General features: G+C 27.9%; 1 protein-coding gene across 14 annotated transcripts in view; it reads left to right on the top strand.

Moving 5' to 3' along the window:
• The window catches only part of LOC129916819 (neurogenic protein mastermind), a 222,790-nt gene that overhangs the window by 160,329 nt on the left and 39,874 nt on the right, over positions 1-22,587 (top strand). For all 14 annotated transcript variants that reach the window (XM_055996984.1, XM_055996976.1, XM_055996979.1 and 11 more), the window contains one exon: positions 17,169-17,652. In XM_055996984.1, coding sequence (XP_055852959.1) covers positions 17,169-17,652 — 484 coding nt within the window. The remainder of the gene's footprint in view (positions 1-17,168; positions 17,653-22,587) is intronic.

The raw sequence follows: 22,587 nt of genomic DNA, 5'->3' as shown, positions 1-22,587 counted from the left end.
ACTAAGGTGTCTCAAAAATTATATTGAGTGAAAGGGTGTTTCTTTTAAAGAAAAGTATGGAATAGGTACAGAATAAAAAAACTTTGACAAAAGTGTACTCCAGTGAAATTTTATTACAAATTTTTTTCGGGTGGGGGGGGGGGGGTTGGGGGGTAGGATGGGTGTAACATCGGCGAAAAGTAAAAAAAAAAAGAATTTTAAACCAACTTTATTAATAATATTTTCTTTTCAAGTACGAATTAACTAAGTCTCTATCTTACCCTATTTTTTTTTTTTAAAGGGTGTTTTTTTTTTAAGTGAAAAGAAAATGTTTGATTTTCACTAAGACTCTGTTTGAAGAAGTCATTTACCATTTTTCAAAGATGAAAGGGTGTCTTTTGACAATTTTTTTTTATTTAAAATGTTGTCTCTGCCATGGGATAAATATTAAATAAGTCTAAATATTTTTTTGGATTAAAGAGTGTTTATATTTTTTTTTAATAAAGAGGAAATGTGAAATTATTGCAAAAACTAAATAAAAAACACATATTTCTATTAAAATCTAGAAATATTATATTTAAGAAAAAGAATCTAAAGAACATACTACGTAAAATTTTTGTTGATATTTGGTAGAAATTTACATTTGGAGTGTAAATCGAAATCAGGAATCAGGAAGCTCCCTTCAATTATTTTCGGTGAATAGAACAATACTTAATGTGACTGTAAGAAGCCTTTTTTAGATACAATTTCCCAACTTATGTACTTTAAATACTTTAATAAACAAAATACTCGACTGGGTCGCTAGTTTTTGCTCTTGAACTTCAAAGTTGCTATGTATTTGTTAACTATTAAAAATTTAAAAGTATTTTTTTAGTTTTTTTTTTTTTTTTTGAGAAATTAAATTTGATATATTTCCATATAATTAGTGGACCCTTTTAGGCTGCACTGTCCTTTTACAACTTCTTGATTACCATACTGTTAGTTTAGACCTCGAACGAAATTAATGGACACGAAACCAATATGTTCTCTGCCTATAAGCAAGTAAAAAAAAAAAGAAGAGAGAAAAGAAAAACTGATTGCATTTAAACGGTCACTACGGCGTATGCGTACTATTTTTTTTTTTATTTTTTTTTAGGTTTGCGGACCACTTCAATCACCTCTTCCCAAACATTTCATTTTAAATTAATAAGTCAGGCTTCATCTAGCCGCACGAACATGATGCGAAAAAAAAATAGTTACTCTTAAAATGGTTTTTATACTAAAATTTAAATATGTTTGGTTGATCCGTCTACCATGGTTAGGTAATGGTTAGCTGGATGGAATGTCACGCCAGAGCTTCGGGTTCAAATCCAATCTTTATCTAATTCTTTTTTTGAATACTGTCGCCTGTGACTAATGTTTTTGGCTTGAAATTGTTTAAGAGTATTTTCAGTTTAATTCTAATAACTCAGATGAAAAATCTAAAAAATCACATCTTTTTAAAATATTGAGAAAAAGTCTCGTACAATTATTAACGCGTTTTTCTTTTGTTAAGTACAAAATACTTTCACTCTGAATTTCTCCATTTAAACGCCAATAATTGTCTCAAATACAAGGTTGATTTGAATGAAAATGAAAAATCAAAAGCAAGTTGCAAAAGATTAAAGCAAAACAAAAACAAAAAAAAAACAAATCTCATTAACCAGATTACAACCCCATGGCAACACTTGAAATTAAAATAAATCTTTTTTGCATGTGTATTGTTGCAATGGCTACAAAATATATAAATTAAAAAAAAAAAAAAAATAATAATTTGACCTGCATTATATTTTTGTTCCCGTTGTCTGTTAGTTTTACTTAAAAAAAAAAATCCAATTCGGCCGAAATAAAAAAAAAAAAATAAATTGCAAGTCTGTGGGTTTTTCTCAAACAAAAATGCAAAAAAAAAAAAAAAAACAATTCACGTGCTACACAAGTCGCCTTCATCTACGTCATCATTGACAGTCACACGAGTACCTAGTATTGTTGTTATTGTTATTGCATGACTGACTCAACAGTGATTCTGACAAAAGGGGGGCGTCGTTTTGTGAGGGAGGAAGTAAGTAAGAAAAAAAAAAACGAAAAAAAACACTTGCAAAGTCTCTCGAATGCACGAGCGGAACAACAACGAAAAAGTCAGCAACTCAGCAACAGAAACAAACGAAACAACGAGACGATTTGCGAACAAGTAGGTATTAGTAGTATAGAGACGTTATACAAGTATTATATGAGAATAGGAATATATATACGAATATCGACTAAAATTCATGACCCACATTTTTCGCTTTTTCTTTCATCCATGACCCACATTCGCACATATAATGCGCGCCGTGCGGCAGCAGCGGCGGCACATTTAATTCCTACACCGAAAGAAAAATGGCAAAAATAAAATAAAATTTAATTTTATAATAAAATCATCAAGCTCAGAAGCACACAGCAAAACAACAACTTAAAGAAGCAAATAGTACTCCTATAAGCACACATTATTCCTCCCTCCTCTCAAACGACGACAATGAAAATGTGCGATGGGTGAGAGAAAGAGGGAGAAAGAGAAATAATATTTTTAAGAGATTGCTGACGTTTAGACTGCAAATTAAATATACACAAACAAATTAAAGTTTTTACACCGACGACGACGACGCCGACGATGCGATGTCGACAAGAACAATAATAAAAGAAAAATGAGAGAGATGGGAGATTGGGATTGGGATATTTTTTTGATATGAACGTCAAAAGTATCAAAAAAACGTCACATGACAGATTTGAAGGGCAGAGGCATAGTAGATATTAATAATAGTGAATTATTGTCGTTAAGAGAATTGTAAACTGTGTGGCGATATAAACGTCAGATTTAATTGAAATAATTGAATTAATGTTAAATCAATGTTATATAGAAGCGCAAACGATACGTGTTATTGATATACATAGCATTTTTTTTTTCTAGGTTTGACAGATAGATGATCGATTACTGACCAAAGCAATTGACAGTTGATGTGAAGGAAACAATTAATTGTCAGTTATAGGTAGAATCTGAACTAGAAAATCTATAATGTTGGAAGAAAAGACGTGTTTAGGGGAGATTACTTATGTATGATGGCACTTCTATTTGTTACACTGCTGTCAGTTGAAACTGTCAGAAACTTCAAAGTCATTCAATGAAATAGTTTAGAATAAAATTTATAAATTGAAATATGATGATATTTTGCAGTTTTGATTGGCATTTGGGTAATGCAACGCAAGTTGACCACAAAAAATGAAAGTGATATATTGTTTGTTTAAGTTTTTTTTTTATACATATTTCATATTTTCCCTAAAATTAAAATATTTTGGTAAAAAAAATTTCGAGTCAATTATTTTGATGTAGGCATACTCAGCTTCTGACCCTAAAAAAATTTGTTCAAATAGTGCTTAAATATTTTTAATTTGAAGCTATTGATATTTTTTTTAAATTGTTTATAGATTATATAAATACGATTTTTTTCATACCATGCCACATCCGTTACAAAAATATGTCACACCCGTTACATTTTTGAATTGTTATAAGAACACAGTTTTTTTTATAAATTTCCTTCGAATATCCACGACTTTTAGTTCAAAAATCTACAATATGGCATCTAAAAGTCATCGAAGCAGACTGAATCGATTTTCTAACGTCACACCCGTTACCACCAATCTTAGGAGTTTGTAATGTAATTTTAAAAATATATTAACAACTAGGTAAATACGTAAGGTGTTTAAAAACCTAAATACCTTATTAAGTGTACGTGTACAGTACACAAACTAGGAACAAAAAATTAAGCAACTGTGTCACACCCGTTACAAAGAAAATATCCATTTGTTATTTTATTTATTTCTATACAGAACTTTTAACTGATTAGAATATTGGTTCTTTTTTTTTCGAATGATTAGTATAAATTTGTCAGGGAAGGTAGTTTAGCTTTCAAAAACTCTTTTTTGAAGAAAAAAAAAATCAATGCATTTTTAAGAATATTGCTTCAACTTTTTTTTCTTAAAAATTAAATCAATTAAAATTACATGTTCGACGAATAGAACTTTATTCATTAGAGTTATATATGATATAAGGCTAAACAAAAGGTAAACTTTAGTGTCTGACTTGTGACGTTTTTTTTTTTTTTTTACCGACTTCCAAAAAGGAGGAGGTATTCAATTCGTCTGTATTTTTTTTTTTTTTTTTTTTTTTTTTTTTTTATGTTTGTTACCGCATAACTTTGGACTGAGTGAACCAATTTTGATAATTCTTTTTGTATTGGATAGCTGGTGGCTGCAGTGTGGTCCCATTTCAATTTCGTTCACTTTTTGCCATAGGAACTATTTTAAAAACCATAAAACCTAGTTTTGATCCATGGAAGTCGGTTTTGTTTTTTGCTAAAAATGATTATTATTATTTATAATACATTTGTCTGCAAGTGACTGCACGTTTTATTGAAAAAGTGTTTTAGTCTTTTGTATGAACATTGCTTAAACAATTAAATTAACATAAATACTCCTACGTAAGAAGTCAATTGGTTAAAAAAAAGGAAACAAAAAATAAGGTCTTAGTCAGCAAAAATGTTTAAGCAAAATAGTACGCATACGCCACAGTGACCGTTAAAATTAATTTCAGAATATTAATACAAAATTTTCTCTCGCTGGCTGCTTTGCACATTCAAACTCGTTTTAGGGTATTTTTATTATTATAATGTATATAAAAATAATTTAAGTACCAAATCAATAGTCACAAAGATGTGCAAATAGTTCTATAACATAGGTTTGTAATTTGAATTCAAAACAAATTCTTCTTACAATAATATTGAGTTTTCTATTTTTGAAACTCAAAGTAATTGAAATTCAGGACCTTTATTGCCCAAATAAATTAAAGGCCTTTGGTCTATAAAAATTTAAACTTCTTTACTCGAAATTAAGGCATTAATTTCACCTTTTAATTATGATAATCAAATCACTGTCAAATAAACAAATAAAAACAAACAAAAAACTTTCTACTCGAATTAATAGTTTTTGTCTTTTTGATAATAAAAATGAAAATATTAATATATTAATAAAGTTTACCATCGTTGTCCCAAAAAAATAAAAACTAAAATCATAAAAATGTTTATTTGTCAGTTCAAAAAAGGAACAAAAATCATATCAAAAATAATAAAAAAAAAAAAAAACAAACAAATTCTGTGTGTGTTTTTATTTATTTTGTTTTTATTTGTTTGTTGTTATATATTTATTGACTCAACCCAAATAATGTAAATTAGAGAATGTTAAAAATTGTTGTCATCAATAAACACACAATAACCTATAAAAACAAAAGAAACAAAAAAAAAAAAAAAAAAACATCCACTTTGGAAAGAAGAGAATACAATTTTCAGTATTAGGTACAGTTATTACTCATACTCATTTGAAAGAAAATAAAATAATTTTAATAACTCAAAAGGTGGTTGATAATTGAGGTTATTGTGTATGAATATCTCCCTGAGAGTATTGACTTCATTCTAAAGAAACCCTCATATAAAACGGGGAAATCACTTCGAAAACATGAAGCTGAAGCTGAACTGAAGTCTCTCTTAAGTAAAACTAACTGAAATTTTATTGAAATCTTACTAAAGACTTATTGAAGTTTTACTGAAATCTAATTGAAGTCTTACTGAAGTCCTATTGAAGTCTAAAGTAAAGTCTTACTGTTTTCTAACTGAAGTTTTTTTTAAGTCCTACCAAAATCTTACTAAAGTCTTAGTAAAGTCTTACTCATGTCTGAATGAAGTTTTTTTTTTAAGTCTTACTTAAATCTTACTAAAGTTTTGTTGAAGTCTTGCTGAACTTTTATTGAAGTCTTACTAAAGTCTTATTGAATTCTTTTTGAAGTCTTGTTGCAATCTTATTAAAGTCTTATAGAAGTCTTTTTGAATGTCTTATTGAAGTTTTACTGAAGTCTTATTGAATTCTAATTGAATTTTAACTAAAGTCTTATTGAAAAAAATGTGTTAAGAAAGTTGAAATTAATACATTTGATTTTGCCAAGTTGATCCCGATCATTGCTTACTCAATTTGTAAACTACTTATTTTTTTTTATTTATTTTTTTTTTTTTTTCAAAACTACAACCTTTTTTTTATAATAGGTATTATTAAACAATTTTTAATACCGTTTTTTACCCACAAGCGATTTATAAATTCACCTGCATTTTAATTTCCTCAAAAAAAAAATTCACCCTAACCTTGAATTAATTAAATTTCGCAATAAGCTTCAACTTTAAATTAATAAAAAAAATTGCAACCAAACCGGAAGTAACCATTTTGTACGTTTATAATAGACAACAAAAAAAAACTGCACATGTTACATACGTTTCTGTGCCATTAATGTAATTATATAGCGGAACTTCTACTTTCTGTTTCTGTTAACTACATACAGAAGCTTCCAAAGTCCATTCGTCATCATCATAATCGATAAGTTTATAATCATTTTACACTCAAAGAATACAACAAAAACAGTTTAATCATTTGTTTTTGTTTGTAGTTTTTTTTTTTTGTGTATATTTTGATGATAAATAAAAAGACAAAAAAAAAAAAAAAACTAAAAACAATATCAACACCCTTGTTTTCGTCGGCCATTTTTTTTTTTTTTTTATTTTTTGTTTTTTTTTTTTTTTGTTTTTGGAAATAGTATTTCGTCTGGTTTTCGATTTATTTACTGTCATCTGTGTGTGCTTTATTGTTTTTGTTGTTTTTTTTTTTTTCTCTTCGATTAAACTTTGATGTGTGTAGGCCAGTGCATAGTTGTTGCAGAGTGAACTACAAGCTTTTTATTGTATTTTTTTTTTTTTTAATAAAAAGGAAAGAAAAACTGTAACTGGTCTTCATCGTCGTCACATTATCAGAGGGAGGTTGTTGCTTGAATTAACCATGTATTGGTATAATTTTTGTGGGGGGTGCAAAAAACAAAAAACATCAAAAGTCTACAACCATATTCCTACTCTGTGCTACATGCAAACACACCAAATTGGAGCTGCTGGTTAGCCTTACCCCAGATTGGGCTGCAAAAAAAGCCGTTTTCCAAGTGCTTGCTTGCTGCTCTATACCCCAGTAGTACACAACAAAACTGTGTGAAGCTCTGACTCTGACCCACTGGCATCATTTTACTCATACATGTCTATTTTTTTTTTTTTTTTTTACCTATTACCGCGATGACGACGCCATCTACCGTGTACATGTATGTGATTTAATCTTTATATGTATTTTTTTTTTTATTTTTGTGTGCATCATCTTCTCACCACCAACGGTGAATTGTTTTAAACTTTTTTTTTTCAACTTATCGATAAATCGACAATAATTATATTTATTTTCCCTTCCTCACCCCCTCTACCGTCAATTTTGTGAAGCTATAATAACGATTAGAAAGTTTAATTGTTTTGTCATCAATTTAAAAATTCTATCAACAAAATGTTTCTTTAAACTACTCACGACGATCATCATGACGACAAAGTATACGGTGCGGTGTGATGATTTGCACAATAATGACAAGAAAATCGTATCTAGTAGATATTTTTTTTTTTTTTTATTTTCTCAATTTTCATTTAAAAGCTCATTAATAGTCTAAAAGCGATGTGTAGTTTTATAGGGTTTTTTTTTTTTAATTTTATTTTCATTGCATTCCCTTAAGGGCTTTCAATTACCGTTACACATGAATGCGTTGGGAATTAAAATCGAAATGAGGTAGAAAATAAAACAAAAAAAAAAAAAAAAAAAACGTGAGGAAATAGGTTTACGTGCGTTGTACAGTGGGACAAGTTATTGTCTTTTTATAGGATAAAATGGAAGAAACTTGTGTAGGAAATATTTTATGAATTTTCGGCTTAGAATTTACTGCATACGTCATAATTTTCTAAAGAAAATCTTGTTGAAAGTAGTTGATTGATTAAAAAATGTATTAACTGCAGTAATTTTTGACTGATTTAATAGTGTTTTAAGGAGTTGAAAGCCTTTTGTAGTTAGTAGTCAAATTCTTTAAGGCAATTTGCTGCCAAGTGGTAGTTTTGCACTCAATTGATTGCAGCTGAATGACTGCCTTTACAAATGACTTCATTACCTTGCAGTTTAATAATTAACTTACAGTTAAAAATTTATACAGATTTTTCGTTTTTTTTTTCGAAATATACCAGATTTCTTTTACAAAATTTTTGAGAAAGAATTTCAAGAGTTTTTTTTTTGGAGATATTGAAACAATGTTTCTGAATTTTAGATTTTCAAATTTCATTTTTTTTTAAATCACGGTTTATTTTATATGTTTTATATATTAATTAATTTTATTATTCAAGATTTAGCTGTCATTATTTTTTTATTTTTTTTTAATAAGACCCACTTTGAAATTGGGAAAATTCTTGTCAGGAAATTTAATCGAAATCAGTAAAACATATCCCGATTAAAGTATTTTAACTTTTTTTCGGAAAGAAAACAAATGAAAAAAAGCGGGTTCAAAGCTAAACAAAAATCTTTAAAAATAAAAATCACTGAAAGCAATGATGCAAAAAAAAAATCCAAAAAATAAGAAATTTCGAAATCAAAATCCAGAAAAATGACTTACTTATTTATTTGACCCTAACCCGCATATTTTATGTCATTTTTTTTTTTTTTCATAAACTTCCCTTTTGGTTACTGACAGAAAAAAAAAAAAAAACAAAATCAAGTCAGCAAAAGTCTATCCGGGAAAAGGTTGCAAAATATCAATTTTTTTATAATGCATCTGCTTACCAATAAAATTTAAAAAAAAAAATACTTGTTGCAAAAAAAGAAAAAATTTTGTTACAGCTGAAAGAAATTTGCAACAAAAGTTTTTTTTTTACTTTTAACTGCAATAATGTTATTTTGCAGTTGCAAAATTTGTTTTTTTTTTTTTCAGTTCGAATTTTATTCAGTTGCGATAAATATTTTTTGTATCCATTTTTTTTTTTTAATTTCAAATGCATTTTTTTAAATTGATATTATTACAACTCTGATCCAAATAAAGAATTTAAATACTTTTCATCCAAAAATTAATCTTTATTCTCCTGTTTGGAAATACTTCTTTCATCTAGGATTTTGGGGGAATCATTTTCCAATGTAAGAACTCCATGAATAAAGCTAAGATTTCGGATTTTTTTCTTTTGTATTCTAGGTTTTCACGATTTTGAGTTTTCTGGATTTCGGATTTTCAAAGTTTAGGTTCCCTTTTTGATAGTGTGGGGATGGGGAATTTTTAAATATTTTAACCCTAACACACTTTCTCGATGAGTCTTTAGAGATGTTCGAAATTTTGAGTTCTCTTAATTTCGGATTTTTAAAGTAAATGTTTTCTTTTCAGATAATGTACAGCGCGGTTTTGAATTTTTAGGAAATTTTACCCCTATACTTGACATATATTTTGTGTTTAGCTTAGGAATTTATTTTTTGGAACTTGAGATTTTCAGTTTTTAAACTTCTTGTGGCATAGAAGTTTTTGGAATAAGATTATATGAAATTTCGGTATTCTTAAAATTTCTTAGCTGAGTGGCAAATTCGAAAACGACTTTGAAAAATTAGTTCACAATAATTGGAAACCCTTTTGAGTTTTGGGGACTTTTTTTCATACGTTTTGAGGGTTTTTGTCGTCCCCCTTTTGTGGAATTATTACCCTTTTGAGGCTTTTTTTTTTTGTAAACCCATCTTTGGTGCTATGTGTCGAAATACAGAATACTTTAGAATGGGTTTATTATTTACCCTAAGATTACCCTCAGAAGAAGGAACGCTAAACCAATCATAAACAAACATTGAATTGCTTTAAAAAAAAAACAAAAACTCAAAATTATAACTTATGCTTACCCACTGTTTTGCACTCGCTGTCATTGGTCGTCGGAAGAGTTAGGTTAATGCAGCAGGAAATTGAAAATTACACAAACGATGATGGCAATCAATCGATTTTTGTGTCATGCGTCCCGAATCACCAATAATATTGTTTTCTTTTTTTTTTTTTTGTCGTCGTCGTCAACATTACTAACGTAACGATGGATAGAAAAGTGTTAGATAATGAGATTTTGTTAGTAAAACAGAAAAGAATTAGTATTGGAATGATACCTACTTATGAGCATAAGTTAAGGAATTACCAATGTACTCGTAATTGATGTAAGTTATAGTTTTGCATTACAATTTAATAATACAAAAAACAAAAATCGATAACATGAACAAATTGAGATTACAATACCTAACTAAAAAAAATTAAGTTTTTAGGTGGTTATTGGAGAAGTCGGAAGACCAAAGAAATAAAATGCACGACTGGGTCGCACGAACTTGCTCTTGGAGTTAAAGTTGCTTACATTTTTAAGACTTTTTATATAGAAATTTGAAAAAAAAAAATAAAATTCTTTTAAATTAAAAATAAAATAAAATCTGAAATTAAATTGCCCTCCAAAACAAGTATGCAGTTTTGATTGATATATTAACGTGCATTTTTAGAAAAAAAATTTTCAAAATCGTTAGAGCCGTTTTTTAAAAAAACAATTTTTTATAAATAATTTTTTGGAAAAAAAGTTTTAAAATAAAATTGTAATGCCATTTTGTAGACATCACTAATCAACATCTAAAAACAAAATTTCAAAAAAATTCAATGTCCCGTTTTCGAAAATTTGATTTTTCAAAAAAAAATTTTCAAAATTTTTTTAAAAATCCAAAAATTATTTTTTTGGAAATTAATTTTTGGTTTATATTTAAATTATATAAATGCTTCTTCACAAAAAGTTTCGTTGAAATCGAATAAGAAGTTTCGGAGATATTCGAGTTTGAAAAAAACGGTTCTATGGCAGGTACCGTTAATAACGATTTTCAAAAAAAAAAATTTTCATTGAAATATAGACCTTAGCTTAAAACTAATATTTCAATTTTTTAAACAAAATCGTTGGAGCCGTTTTCGAGATATTTCAATTTTACTAAAATCGGTATATGACAAGTACCGTTATTTTTGGTCCAAAAAAATTAATTCCAAAAATCCCTCTGGAGAGTCGCCAAATAACGCTACATACCAAGTTTGACATTAATCGGTCCATCCGTTTAGGCTGTAGCTCCTTATACAGACAGACAGACTGACAGACTGACAGACTGACAGACTGACAGACTGACAGACTGACAGACTGACAGACTGACAGACTGACAGACTGACAGACTGACAGACTGACAGACTGACAGACTGACAGACTGACAGACTGACAGACTGACAGACTGACTGACAGACTGACAGACTGACTGACAGACGGACATCCGGGACCCACTTTTTTGGCATTGTCTACCATCGTAATGTCATGGAAAAATGTTATCTCAATTTTTTTTTTTTGTACGAATGCATAACTTGATATATAGTACATATATCGCAAGTAAAAACCATTTAAATTCATTTAAAAAGATTTGATCTCATTTTTCATCAAAAATGTTTCCGATTAGAAAAAAATTCATTCATATTGCTTAATAAAATACACCTTTTTTGATATCAAATTCCCATTTCCATATAAATCTTTTCATATAATATTCACACTTTTTAAACATCAAATTAAAAATTTAATTGGATTTTAATCCTTTTAATTCCTATTTTGATTAAAAGAAACAAACCGACAAAAATAACAAAAGAATAACATTTTTTGAATATTTATGCTATATTTGTATGTTTGTGTATGAAAATGAAATATAATTATAATATTTTGTATCATTTCATAACCATACTATCACTTATTTTCTAGTGGAAACAAAATTTCATTTTTAACAAACGATAAATTCCTATAGTCTGAGAAAAATTGTTGCATTTTTAAAGTTGAAAAAAAAAAAAAAAAAATTAAACAGTATTTGATAGTTTGTGAATGAAACTTTTAACAATTTCAAAGGATCAACATTCAAATAAGTATTTTCATCAATCGCGTGAATCGTATCAAATGATATTTTCATTTTTTTTTTTTTTAATAAAAGGAATTAGCTAGTATTTTACCTATAATAAGCTTTAAAATTCCATTTTTTTTTAATCCCGTCAATTGTATACATTTAATACAATATCTGTGGAGAATTAAAAATTAATGATTGAAAGCACAAAAGTGTAAGTAAGGATCCGAGGTTGTAAAAAATCATTTCATTTTTAATGCATTTAACTTTCCATTACAAATTAAAAAAAAAAAAAAAAACAATTCAGTTTATGCATTAAAAAAAAAAAATAAATGCAAAATATTTTGCATTAAAAAAAAAAAATAAAAATATTTTGCATTAAAATAAATAAATACGTTTTTTTTTAAATTTCAAATGCATTTTTTAAATGATATTTTTAAAACTCTTCAATGTTCTAATCGCTCCAATCATCGAGTCACAAAATTTTATAAAAATAATTCAAGAATTTTGTTTTCGATGTTAAAAAAAAAACTTCTTTATCATGCTGAGTGTCCCGGAATAAGATAGGGAAAATGTATGGGAATATTCTTGGTTATATTCTGAGAAAAAAAAAAAAATGTTTTCTGTCATAATAATAGTTGTAGAAACATGGTAAAGATCTTAATTTTTAGAAGAAATTTTATTTTTTGTAAATGTGTTTAAAAAAATTTAATATCTTTTTTAATTGCCACGATATTAATTTTTAAAGCTGTTAAATTTTTCATGCCAATGATAATTTTTGACATTGAGCCGAATTTTCTTCGAGAAATGTGTGTTAAATATTAGGGTGGGTCAAACAAATCTTAATTCATTTTTTTTTTTATTATTTTTTTACTCTGAAAAATCGATTGCTAGACACCTCTAGAATGGGAAGGTCGCTCCGCTTCGCAATTTTCCATTTTTACTTCAAGCTTCTACTAAAAAAAAATCATTTTTTTATTAATTGACTTGTTAGCAAACTTCTTTACATATTCTTGTAGGAAATTGAATTCTCTACAAAAAAAGCCTAATACACTTTTTTTGTTCATCTAACCGTTTAATAGATATTTGAGGTCCAAAAATCGAGAAAACCTTTAAAAATTCGTTTTTTACTTTTAAAAATTTTGTTTGGATACGAATATCTTCTAAACGGTTAAATTAATCAATTTGATGCCAAGGAATTTTTTGTAGAACGTTTAAGCTCCTACAATTTTTTATATCGCGCAGATTGTGCACATTGGTTTTTAATTATTATAGAAAAATTGGAATGCGAAATTCATTAAATTTGTTTGTTTCAATTTTAAATTTTTTATAGAAAGCAAATGCATTTAATAAGAAATCACTTTTAACAACCCTGCTTTAATCAATGTTTGTTTCTGTACAAAATTAAATCTTAATTGAAACTTATGAGTTTCTAAAATTTAAATTTCTTTTCCACTTTCGTTAAAATAGCAGAAACATTAAAAAAAAAAAAAATAAGAGAAATATAATTGCTTGTCATCGTTGGTCCTTAAAAGAAAAAAAAAAAAAAAAAAAAACACATCATAAAAGAGCTCTTACTTGCATTGCCTTAGAAACAACAATGTTCCCATTTCAACTCATACTTTAAGACCAAGAGTGTCTTCTGTATATGCAAAAATATGAAAAAAAATAAATAAACAAAAATTCACTGCCACTTGCCAAATATTTAAATTCCATTTCACTCCTTCTGGATGTCAACCACTCTTACACTCGTTTTTTTTTTTTAGCTTCTTCGTGCTCAATTCTATAAGTGGGTTTATTCTTCTTCGTGAGAAGTGTTTCTCTCCTCATTCTTCTTCTATTTTACTTTTTTAACCATATTCATATGACTAACCATCATGTAAGGATAAGAAAAAAAAAAATTAAAAGACCAAAACAAAAACATCCAACTGTTGAAAGTGAAACACGAAAAGAAAAACAAAAAAATTGTAAAAAAAAGTGCACAAATAAAATAAAAGCCAATGTCAATTGAAAGACAAGAAGCTTCATTGTTAGTCTGTGTGTGTTGCTGTTATCCTCACTGGTCCTTTCGTCTCATTATTATTCTTGACGAAGTATATACTTTCTTTCTATATAAGATCCTTAAACAATGTCACCCAGCTCTTTTATAGTTGAGTCCTTTTTTTTTCAATTTTTTTTTAGCGCAAAGTGATTTCATATTCCATCAAAGGAGTTTTTCTTTTACAAAAAAAAAAAAAAAAATAAAGAAATACATTGAAAATTTCAACGAAACAATTTTTCCAAGTATCCTAAAGCACAATGCTTACTACCTTAAGTCATAAAACTCACTTTTCTTCTATTTTTTTTTTTTTTTTTTCAAGCAAGGACTTTGACTCACAGTTAATACTTGTTAAAAGTGTTGCAACAAAATCACTGCCAGATTCAGCACGTGCAAAAAAATTGAAGAGAAAAAATAGAAGAAAAAAAGAAACTTACAAAAAAGTAAAAGCTAAAGCTTCAAGCCTTTTTGCAACAAAATTTGTCCTCTTCTACTGCTACTTTTTTTCTTCTTCTTCTTGATGAATTCATCATCAGTGGGAACAAAGCAGGAATTTTGTTGTTTTAGGGTATTCTTATGCAAACAACCCTCCACTTTTTTCCAACCCATCATCCCGTTTTTCAATGTTGGATTTTTTATTTTATTTTTTTTAACATTTTTTTTTTTATTATTTAGTTTTATTTTGTTTATCCTTTTATTTTTATACCACCACCGTAAAGTTCGCTCTTTGGTATTTGTGGTGTGTGCTTTTTTTTTTTCATTATTTTTTTTTTTTTCACAAGAGGTGACAGAAGGATAATGGATTTTGTTTTTAATTTTTAAGGGAGGTTGTGATATTAAAAAAAAAAAAATTTAATATGTGAAAAATTTGTAAAAAAAAAAATATTTAAAAAATAATATGAAAATATGAAAGAACAATATTCTGTAGAAAGCAGCAGGAATAATAATAATTGTGTATTTGGCTTTCGCTGCTACACTTCCCTTGATCTCTAATAGTTTGAAGAGTTAGGTTGCAAATTAAGAAATTTTAATCTATTCTTCTTTTATTTAGGAAAAAATTTGGACGCGTTTGGGACGCGTTTTGGACGCGTTTTGGACGCGTTTTGGACGAGTTTTTGACGCGTTTGACACGCGTTTGGGACGCGTTTTGGATGCTTTTTGCACGCGTTTGGGACGCGTTTAAATGCGTTTTGGACGCGTTTGGACGCGTTTCAGACGCGTTTGACACGCGTTTTGGACGCGTTTGACACACGTTTTGGACGCGTTTTGGACGCGTTTGACACGCGTTTTGGTAGCGTTTTAGACGCGTTTTGAACGCGTTTCAGACGCGTTTTGAACGCGTTTCAGACGCGTTTGGGGCGCATTTAAGCACGTTTAGGGCGCGTTTTTGATGCGGTTGGGACCCGTTTTGAACGCATTTTTGGCGCATTTTTGACGCGTTTGGGACGCGTTATGGACGCGTTTTGGTGGCGTTTCGCAAAGGATTGCTTTATTTTCAATTAGTTTGACAGAAAATATTGTTAAATATATGTATATGAATATGTTTTGGACGCGTTTGGGACGCGTTTTGGATGCGTTTTGGATGCGTTTTGGATGCGTTTTGAGTGCGTTTTTGACGCGTTTTGAACGCGTTTCAGACGCGTTTGACACGCGATTTGGACGCGTTTGACACGCGTTTGACACGCGTTTTGGGCGCGTTTTAGACGCGTTTGACACGCATTTTGGACGTTTGGGACGCGTTTAAGACGCGTTTCGGGCGCATTTAAGACGCGTTTAGGGCGCGTTTTTGATGCGTTTGGTACGCGTTTTGAACTTATTTTTGACGCGTTTGGGACGCGTTATGGACGCGTTTTGGTGGCGTTTCTAGTACGCAAAGAATTGCTTTATTTTTAATTAGTTTGACAGAAAATATTGTTAAATATATGTACCATGTACCTTAGGGTGGGTCAAAAAAATCGAAATTCTTTTTTTTTTTATTTGGTACTCCGAAAAATCGATTGCTAGACACCTCTAGAATATACACACCAAATATGAGCTCTTTAAATTAATGGGAAGGTCCTCCGCTTTTAAATTTTCCATTTTTGCATCAAGCTTCTACAAAAAAAAAATATTTTTTTTATAAATCGACTTTTTTTTCAAATTTCTTTCCTTATTCTTGTAGGAAATTGAACGCTCTACAAAAAAGACCTCATACTCTTTTTTCGTTTATCTAACCGTTTAATAAATATTTGAGGTCCAAAAATCGAGAAAATCTTTAAAAATTCGTTTCTTGTTCTTAATTTTGTAACAAATTGAAAAATTATAATTCGTATCCAAACCAATGCCCACTGATTTCAATAGTTTTCTTATGACAAGTATGCATTGCGATTTGAATACGATTATCTTCTAAACGGTTAAAACAATTAATTTGCTGCCAAGGAACTTTTTATAGAACGTTTAAGCCCCTACAAGAAAACATCTTTCTAATTTGAAAATATTGAAAAGTAAAAAATGTTTTCATATTTTTTTTTAACTTTGACCTCGAATATCTTTAGAATGGTTAGATTATTGAAAAAAATTATTAAAACCTTTTTTGCGGACCAATCTATTTCCTACAAGAATAAGTCTTGCGCGTTTGATTATTATAATTTTTCAATTTGTTACAAAATTAAGAACAAAAACGAAATTTTAAAGATTTTCTCGATTTTTGGGCCTCAAATATCTATTAAACGGTAAGATAAACGAAAAAAGTTTAAAAGGCTTTTTTTGTAGAGCGTTCAATTTCCTACAAGAATATGTGAAGAAATTTTCTAAAAAGTCAATTAATAAAAAAATGATTTGTTTTTAGTAGAAGCTTGATGTAAAAATGGAGGACCTTCCCATTAATATAAAGAGCTCATATTTGGTGTGTATATTCAAGAGGTGTCTAGCAATCGATTTTTTGGAGTACCAAATCAAAAAAATGAATTTCGATTTTTTTTTTACCCACCCTAATGTACCTGCATACATTTGTATTACATTTTAATGCAAAACATTTGTTTTTTAATGCAATTTCCTGTCTTCTGCAATAACATTAAATTTTCCACAAAATAATTTCACTGTCCTTTTTTAAAAAAAATATATGATACAGAATATAGAAATACCATTTCGTAAAAATCTTATTTTGTGAAAAATTTTGGGAAACTTTGAGAAAAAGAAATATATTCTGATTAATCCTGAAACAAATTAACTTAACTCAAGATATTCAACTTATTTATTTAATTTTTATAATTTTTTGTAATTCCAGGCTTGGCCCATGTGACCTACCAGATCCTTGGGTACCACACACAACACAAACAACAGGTGTTTGCTCACTGCCATTATCATCGCCGGCAGCTGCAACAGCAGCCGTTGCTGTATCAACAGGTGTAGCTGCTGCTGTATCATTAGGCGGTGCAAATTATCATCATACACCAAACGTAACATTACCAACAACAAATATTAATAATAATAATAATAACAATACAACAACAAGTAATAATTTATTAAATAATAATAATAATAATAACAATTCAAATAATAATAATAATAATAAAAATTTAAATTTAAATAATCAATTAATATTGCAACAACAACATCAACAACAACAAAAAGCTGCCACAGCCGCATTGGCTGCTGCTAATTATCACCAACATTCACCACAAGCGAAAATTATGAATGCTGTTGCATCACCGATCTCAGCTAATACAGCGACATCAAATCGCAAAATTCGAAGAAAGACCGATTCGAAGGTGAGTTTATTATAATTTTTTATTTTATGAATTTTATATTTTTTTTTATTTGGCAGCACTGTTTTTTTTTAAATATCCAAACTAACGAACTTTAATAAACAATTACTGAATGCTTCCTTTTTCTGAAATCAATCATTTTTTTTTTTGTACATTTTCTGAACGCTTCCTTTTTCAAATTAAATCATTTTTTTTTATTTTAATTTATCAATTTTTTTTATTGATTTGGCAGTACTGTTTATTCATAATATCCAAACTCACGAACTCTTATAAACAATTTCTGAACACTTCCTTTATCTGAAATAAATTATAGTTTTTTTTTTTTGACAGATTAAACATTTTCTGAACACTTGCTTTTTCTCAAATTAAATCATTATGTTTTGACAGCTCGATTATATAAATTGAAAATATTCAGAAAAAAAAATACCTTAATAAAGACATAAAAATACCCTCATCTTTATGGTGTCTATAAGAATAAGAACACTAATAGACACTGGTAGACAATTAATGATGATTTCAATTTCGAAACAAACCCTCAATAAGCAAACTCTTCTAAACTTACTAAATCATTAAAAAATATCTAAGCTTGTCTTTCGCAATCAAAAACAATAAAAATAACACATCATCATAATTTAATTTTCTGTTTTGTTATTTTATTGAAAGATTTAACGTTGTTATTTCCTTTTGTTTTTTTTTTTTTTATAAGACAATTACTAATTTTTCCTTTGAAAACAAAAAAAAAAATAATTAAACTTCTTCGCTTCGTGGGGTCTCAATCACTAATCTTGATTAAAGAATCCCCAACATGACTAAAAGCCAAAGCGTAATAAAATTTACCACCACCGACCGTGGCGTAGTGGCGGCGCATCGTGCCGCGAAGACAGTTAAAACTTTTAAGAGCTTGGATTTTTGTTTGTTTTTAATGACCAAATTGTGAAGAAACCCTTTTAAGTTGAATAAATGAGAGATTTAAAATGAAATGAGATATAAAAAAAGGGTGAAGTGGTTAAGTAAAACAAAAATTAAAAAATAAAAAAATAAAGCGCAGTAATTTTTTTTTTTTCAATTTGGACTTATTTACACTCCACATCATTAAAGTTATCACAATTTTGACTGCCAAGCTCGTTGATATCAACCAGTTGATTAATATCGTTAATTTAGCCTTTATCTCGTCTTTAAAATTTTATCCGACTTCTGGGTAAAATAGTAGAGGTTTATATGTTTAACTAATATTATTATGCTTGCATGTTCCCTCATAGCAAGAGGGAAATTTGGACATTATAATGTCCTATACCTTTTTGGAAAGCTAAAATGTACTCCTTGAATTTGATGATTATTTGAAGTTGATTGAGTAAATAGTTTTTGAGAAATTTAATTACAAAGTCAAAATTTAAAAAAAAAAATAATTTTTTGTATTTAAGTTAATTTTTTTAAAAATTTGAATTACAAGGTACAAGTTTTTTTTTCAAAATTTAATGTTCTATTTAGTTCTTGGTCAAATCCTTAAAAATAGATGCAAAAAACTATTCTAGTTGTTCAAAAATGGGAAAAAAGATAGGCACTTTTATATTTGTTTTATTTGTTCCTAAAAAAAAAATTGTATAATGGTTTGGTTATTTAATGAACAGATTTGTAAGTTCTAATCACACTTAGTGTAACTTAGAATCAACCCCAAGAACGAAGTGGTATTTTGGCTCCTTTTTTGATGTTTTTTTTGTTCATTTTTGCTGTTTTTTTAAATGTTTTTTTTTTTTTTGCCATTTTTAGAGTTTTGTATTTTTTTTTTTTCATTTTTATATTTTTTTAAGTTATTTTTATTACGTTCTGAGTATTTCAGGACTATTTTTGAAATGTAAGAGTTATAATGTTACGTATAACAGAAGAATATCCCACATTACATAGATTTCAGGACAGCTAAGGTCCTCAGGGACCACAAAACCTTTTCTCGATTTTCATCGTGAGAGAGATTTTTCATGAATCCATGTTGACTTTTCGCGTTTATTTAAAAAAAAAGATCGTGTTACAGTGACCTTTTTTCCATTTGATTTGAGGCTAATTTTTTTTTTTATTTGAAAAAAAAAGATCGTGTTACAGTGACCTTTTTTCCATTTGATTTGAGGCTAATTTTTTTTTTATTTGAAAAAAAAAAAAATAATTTTTTTTTTTATTTGAAAAAAAAAAAAAATTTAAAAAAGCTAAAAAAAATTTATAGAAAAGATACATTTTTCCTTAAATCTCGAAAACCAAGATACTTTTAAACATGAGGTTTTTCGTTTTTGATTTAAAATAAATGTGAGCATTGATTTGTATAAAAAAAATGTTACCCTTTATTAAAAACAATTGAATAAAATAAACTGAAAGAAAAAAAATAATTTTTTTCTAAAATAATAACTTTAAAATTAAATTTCTCAAAAACTATTTACTCAATCAACTTCATATAAAAATCAAATTCAAGGAGTATATTTTAGCTTTTCAAAAAGGTATAGGACATTATAATGTGCTTTTGTTTTTTTTTAAATTTTTTTTTCCCAAATTTCCCTCCCGCGTGTATATATGTAAAATGCCTGTAGCTCAAAAAAGGGATCAGGTACGATTTTGAAATTAACAAGTTTGGAATCCTGAGATCATTTCGAACAAATCTGCATCATTACTTTTGGGGTCCATTTTTATAAAACCTGCCGCGTTTTCAAGACCACCGTGAGCCAGCGTCTGTAAAAAATATATAATACGAAATTATAACCCCAAAATAATTGAAATAAAAAGCAAGCTCCGTAACTAATAACGTGGAACCCGCTTAAAGTCGAGTGAATAAAACAGATCAAAAATGGACCCACATCCTCATGATTGTACTACTATCCGATATTTAAAGAAATACTTATCCTTGAAAACTAAAGACAAAATTGTTAGTTAAATAAAATGAAGACCCGCCAGTATCCCATTAAAAGGTGTGCCTGTAACTACTGAAAGCGGAATCGGTTTAACCGATATATTATGATCCAGTTTCATAAAAATATGAATTTAAAAAAAATGCATTTGAAATTAAAAAAAAAAAATATTATGTAAATAGTAGAATTTTGCATTAAAAAAATATATATTGCAACTGAAAAATATTTTTGCTTAAAAAAAATTCTTGCAACTGAAAAAATATTTGCATTGAAAAAATAAAAATATTTGTTGCACGTAAAAATATTTTGCATAAAAAAAAAAAGATTAATGCAAATGAACTAAATTTGTATTGCAAATAAAAATATTTTGAATTGAAAAAACAAAAACAATTCAAAATGTGTGTTCTTACAATTTTGACTATTGGGCCTTATATAAACTTCAATATTATAGTTTAAATACCTAATTTATGACCAAACAGCCAAAATTGGGAGAAATTCGATGAATATTTAAAAAAAAAAAAAAAATATTAATGCACACATTTTGCAATGTTGCAATAACATTTTTCAAAATGCAAAATATTTTTAGTTATAATAAATATTTTTTTAATGCAAATATTTTTAGTTGCAATAAATTTTTATTTTTTTCAATTTTTCTTTTTTGTAATAAATATTTTTTTTTTTTTTTTAAATTACAAATGAATTTTTGTTTAATTGATTTTTTACATGTTAACGTACTGATAAAATAGTTTGAGGGCCAGTTGTAGAAATATCACTGGTCTGCAAGGAAATCCTCCTTTAAATAAAACTATACTTTTCTAAAGGATTTTTGTATGCTGATTCCGAATCTGAAGTCAGAATTGACCTTAGCACGTCACGTTTTTTAGATATTCCCGTTAGAAAATCTCAAAAACCCATTTTTTTGCTGTTTTCGAAGAAATATTTTGGCATAATGTAATCTTTTTCAATTAAAATGATACGGTTTATGAAAGAACTTATTTTTTTTCTTTCAAATTCAATTTCAATCTTCTCAATATCTCTTTTCTTCTCTGAGATATCTTAATTTGAGTAAGTTTAGTAGGTTTGGCATATCTTACCATAAAGAAACTGATCTCTAAAAATTAATATCTCCCAAAACAAAAGTATAATTTTCTAATGGACTTTAGTGTGCTGATTTGGAATCCGAACTCAAAAAATTTCGGTCAGCTCTGGTTTTTGAGATATAGTAGTTTTTTTTTTGAGATTTTCTAAAAAAAAACTTGATTTTGTGATACTTTAATGCGAATATCTTAAAATCCTGACGTGATAGAATTTTTTTGACTTCGGATTCTAACTCAGCACATCAAAAACTATAAAAAAAGTGTACTGTTGTTTCTAGGAGAAACAAATCTGAAGCTTTACAAGGCAGTAGAATAGTAGATAAAATTACAAAACACGTAAAAATTTTGTTTAATGTATTTTATTTTGGTTTTCTTTACATTGTTGACTTTTTAAATATAATGGGCATTGATATTTCACATTTTCCTTAATTAAGGTGCTTTTGTTCATGTAGGATTTACTAAGAAATGAATGATTTCGAAATGTCTGCTTTTTTTGTCAATCAGTATTTTAAAAAATGAGTAAACATGATTGTAAAAGAACATATTTGGTGTCAATCGATAGGTCATATTATGAAGAATAAGTCCTGCAAATTTGAGCTCAATGCGACAAATAGTTTTAATTTTATACAAGTTCAAATGAATCTAAAAGGGTGATTTTTTAGAAACTACTCACATTTTTCAAAAATCAATTTTGCAAAAATGGTACCAAAAAAAAAAACTCTTTTAATTTGAATTGAAAATTAAAAACAAATTTTTTTTTTTTTTTTATTACAAAAAAAGATATTTTTTTTTTTACGGTTTCAACCTTCGATCGTAGTATTTTTATTTCTAGTATAACAAAGAATTTTTAGATTATTTTTTTATTAATTTTTCAACATTTATAACAAAAATTGACATGCCAATGTAAAGACTTAATTTTATTATTCGACTTATGAAAACGAAAATTCAAAAACAAA

Source organism: Episyrphus balteatus, chromosome 3 (assembly GCF_945859705.1).
Source record: "Episyrphus balteatus chromosome 3, idEpiBalt1.1, whole genome shotgun sequence".
Taxonomy (NCBI): domain Eukaryota; kingdom Metazoa; phylum Arthropoda; class Insecta; order Diptera; family Syrphidae; genus Episyrphus; species Episyrphus balteatus.
This window is presented reverse-complemented; position numbering and strand designations above follow the sequence as displayed.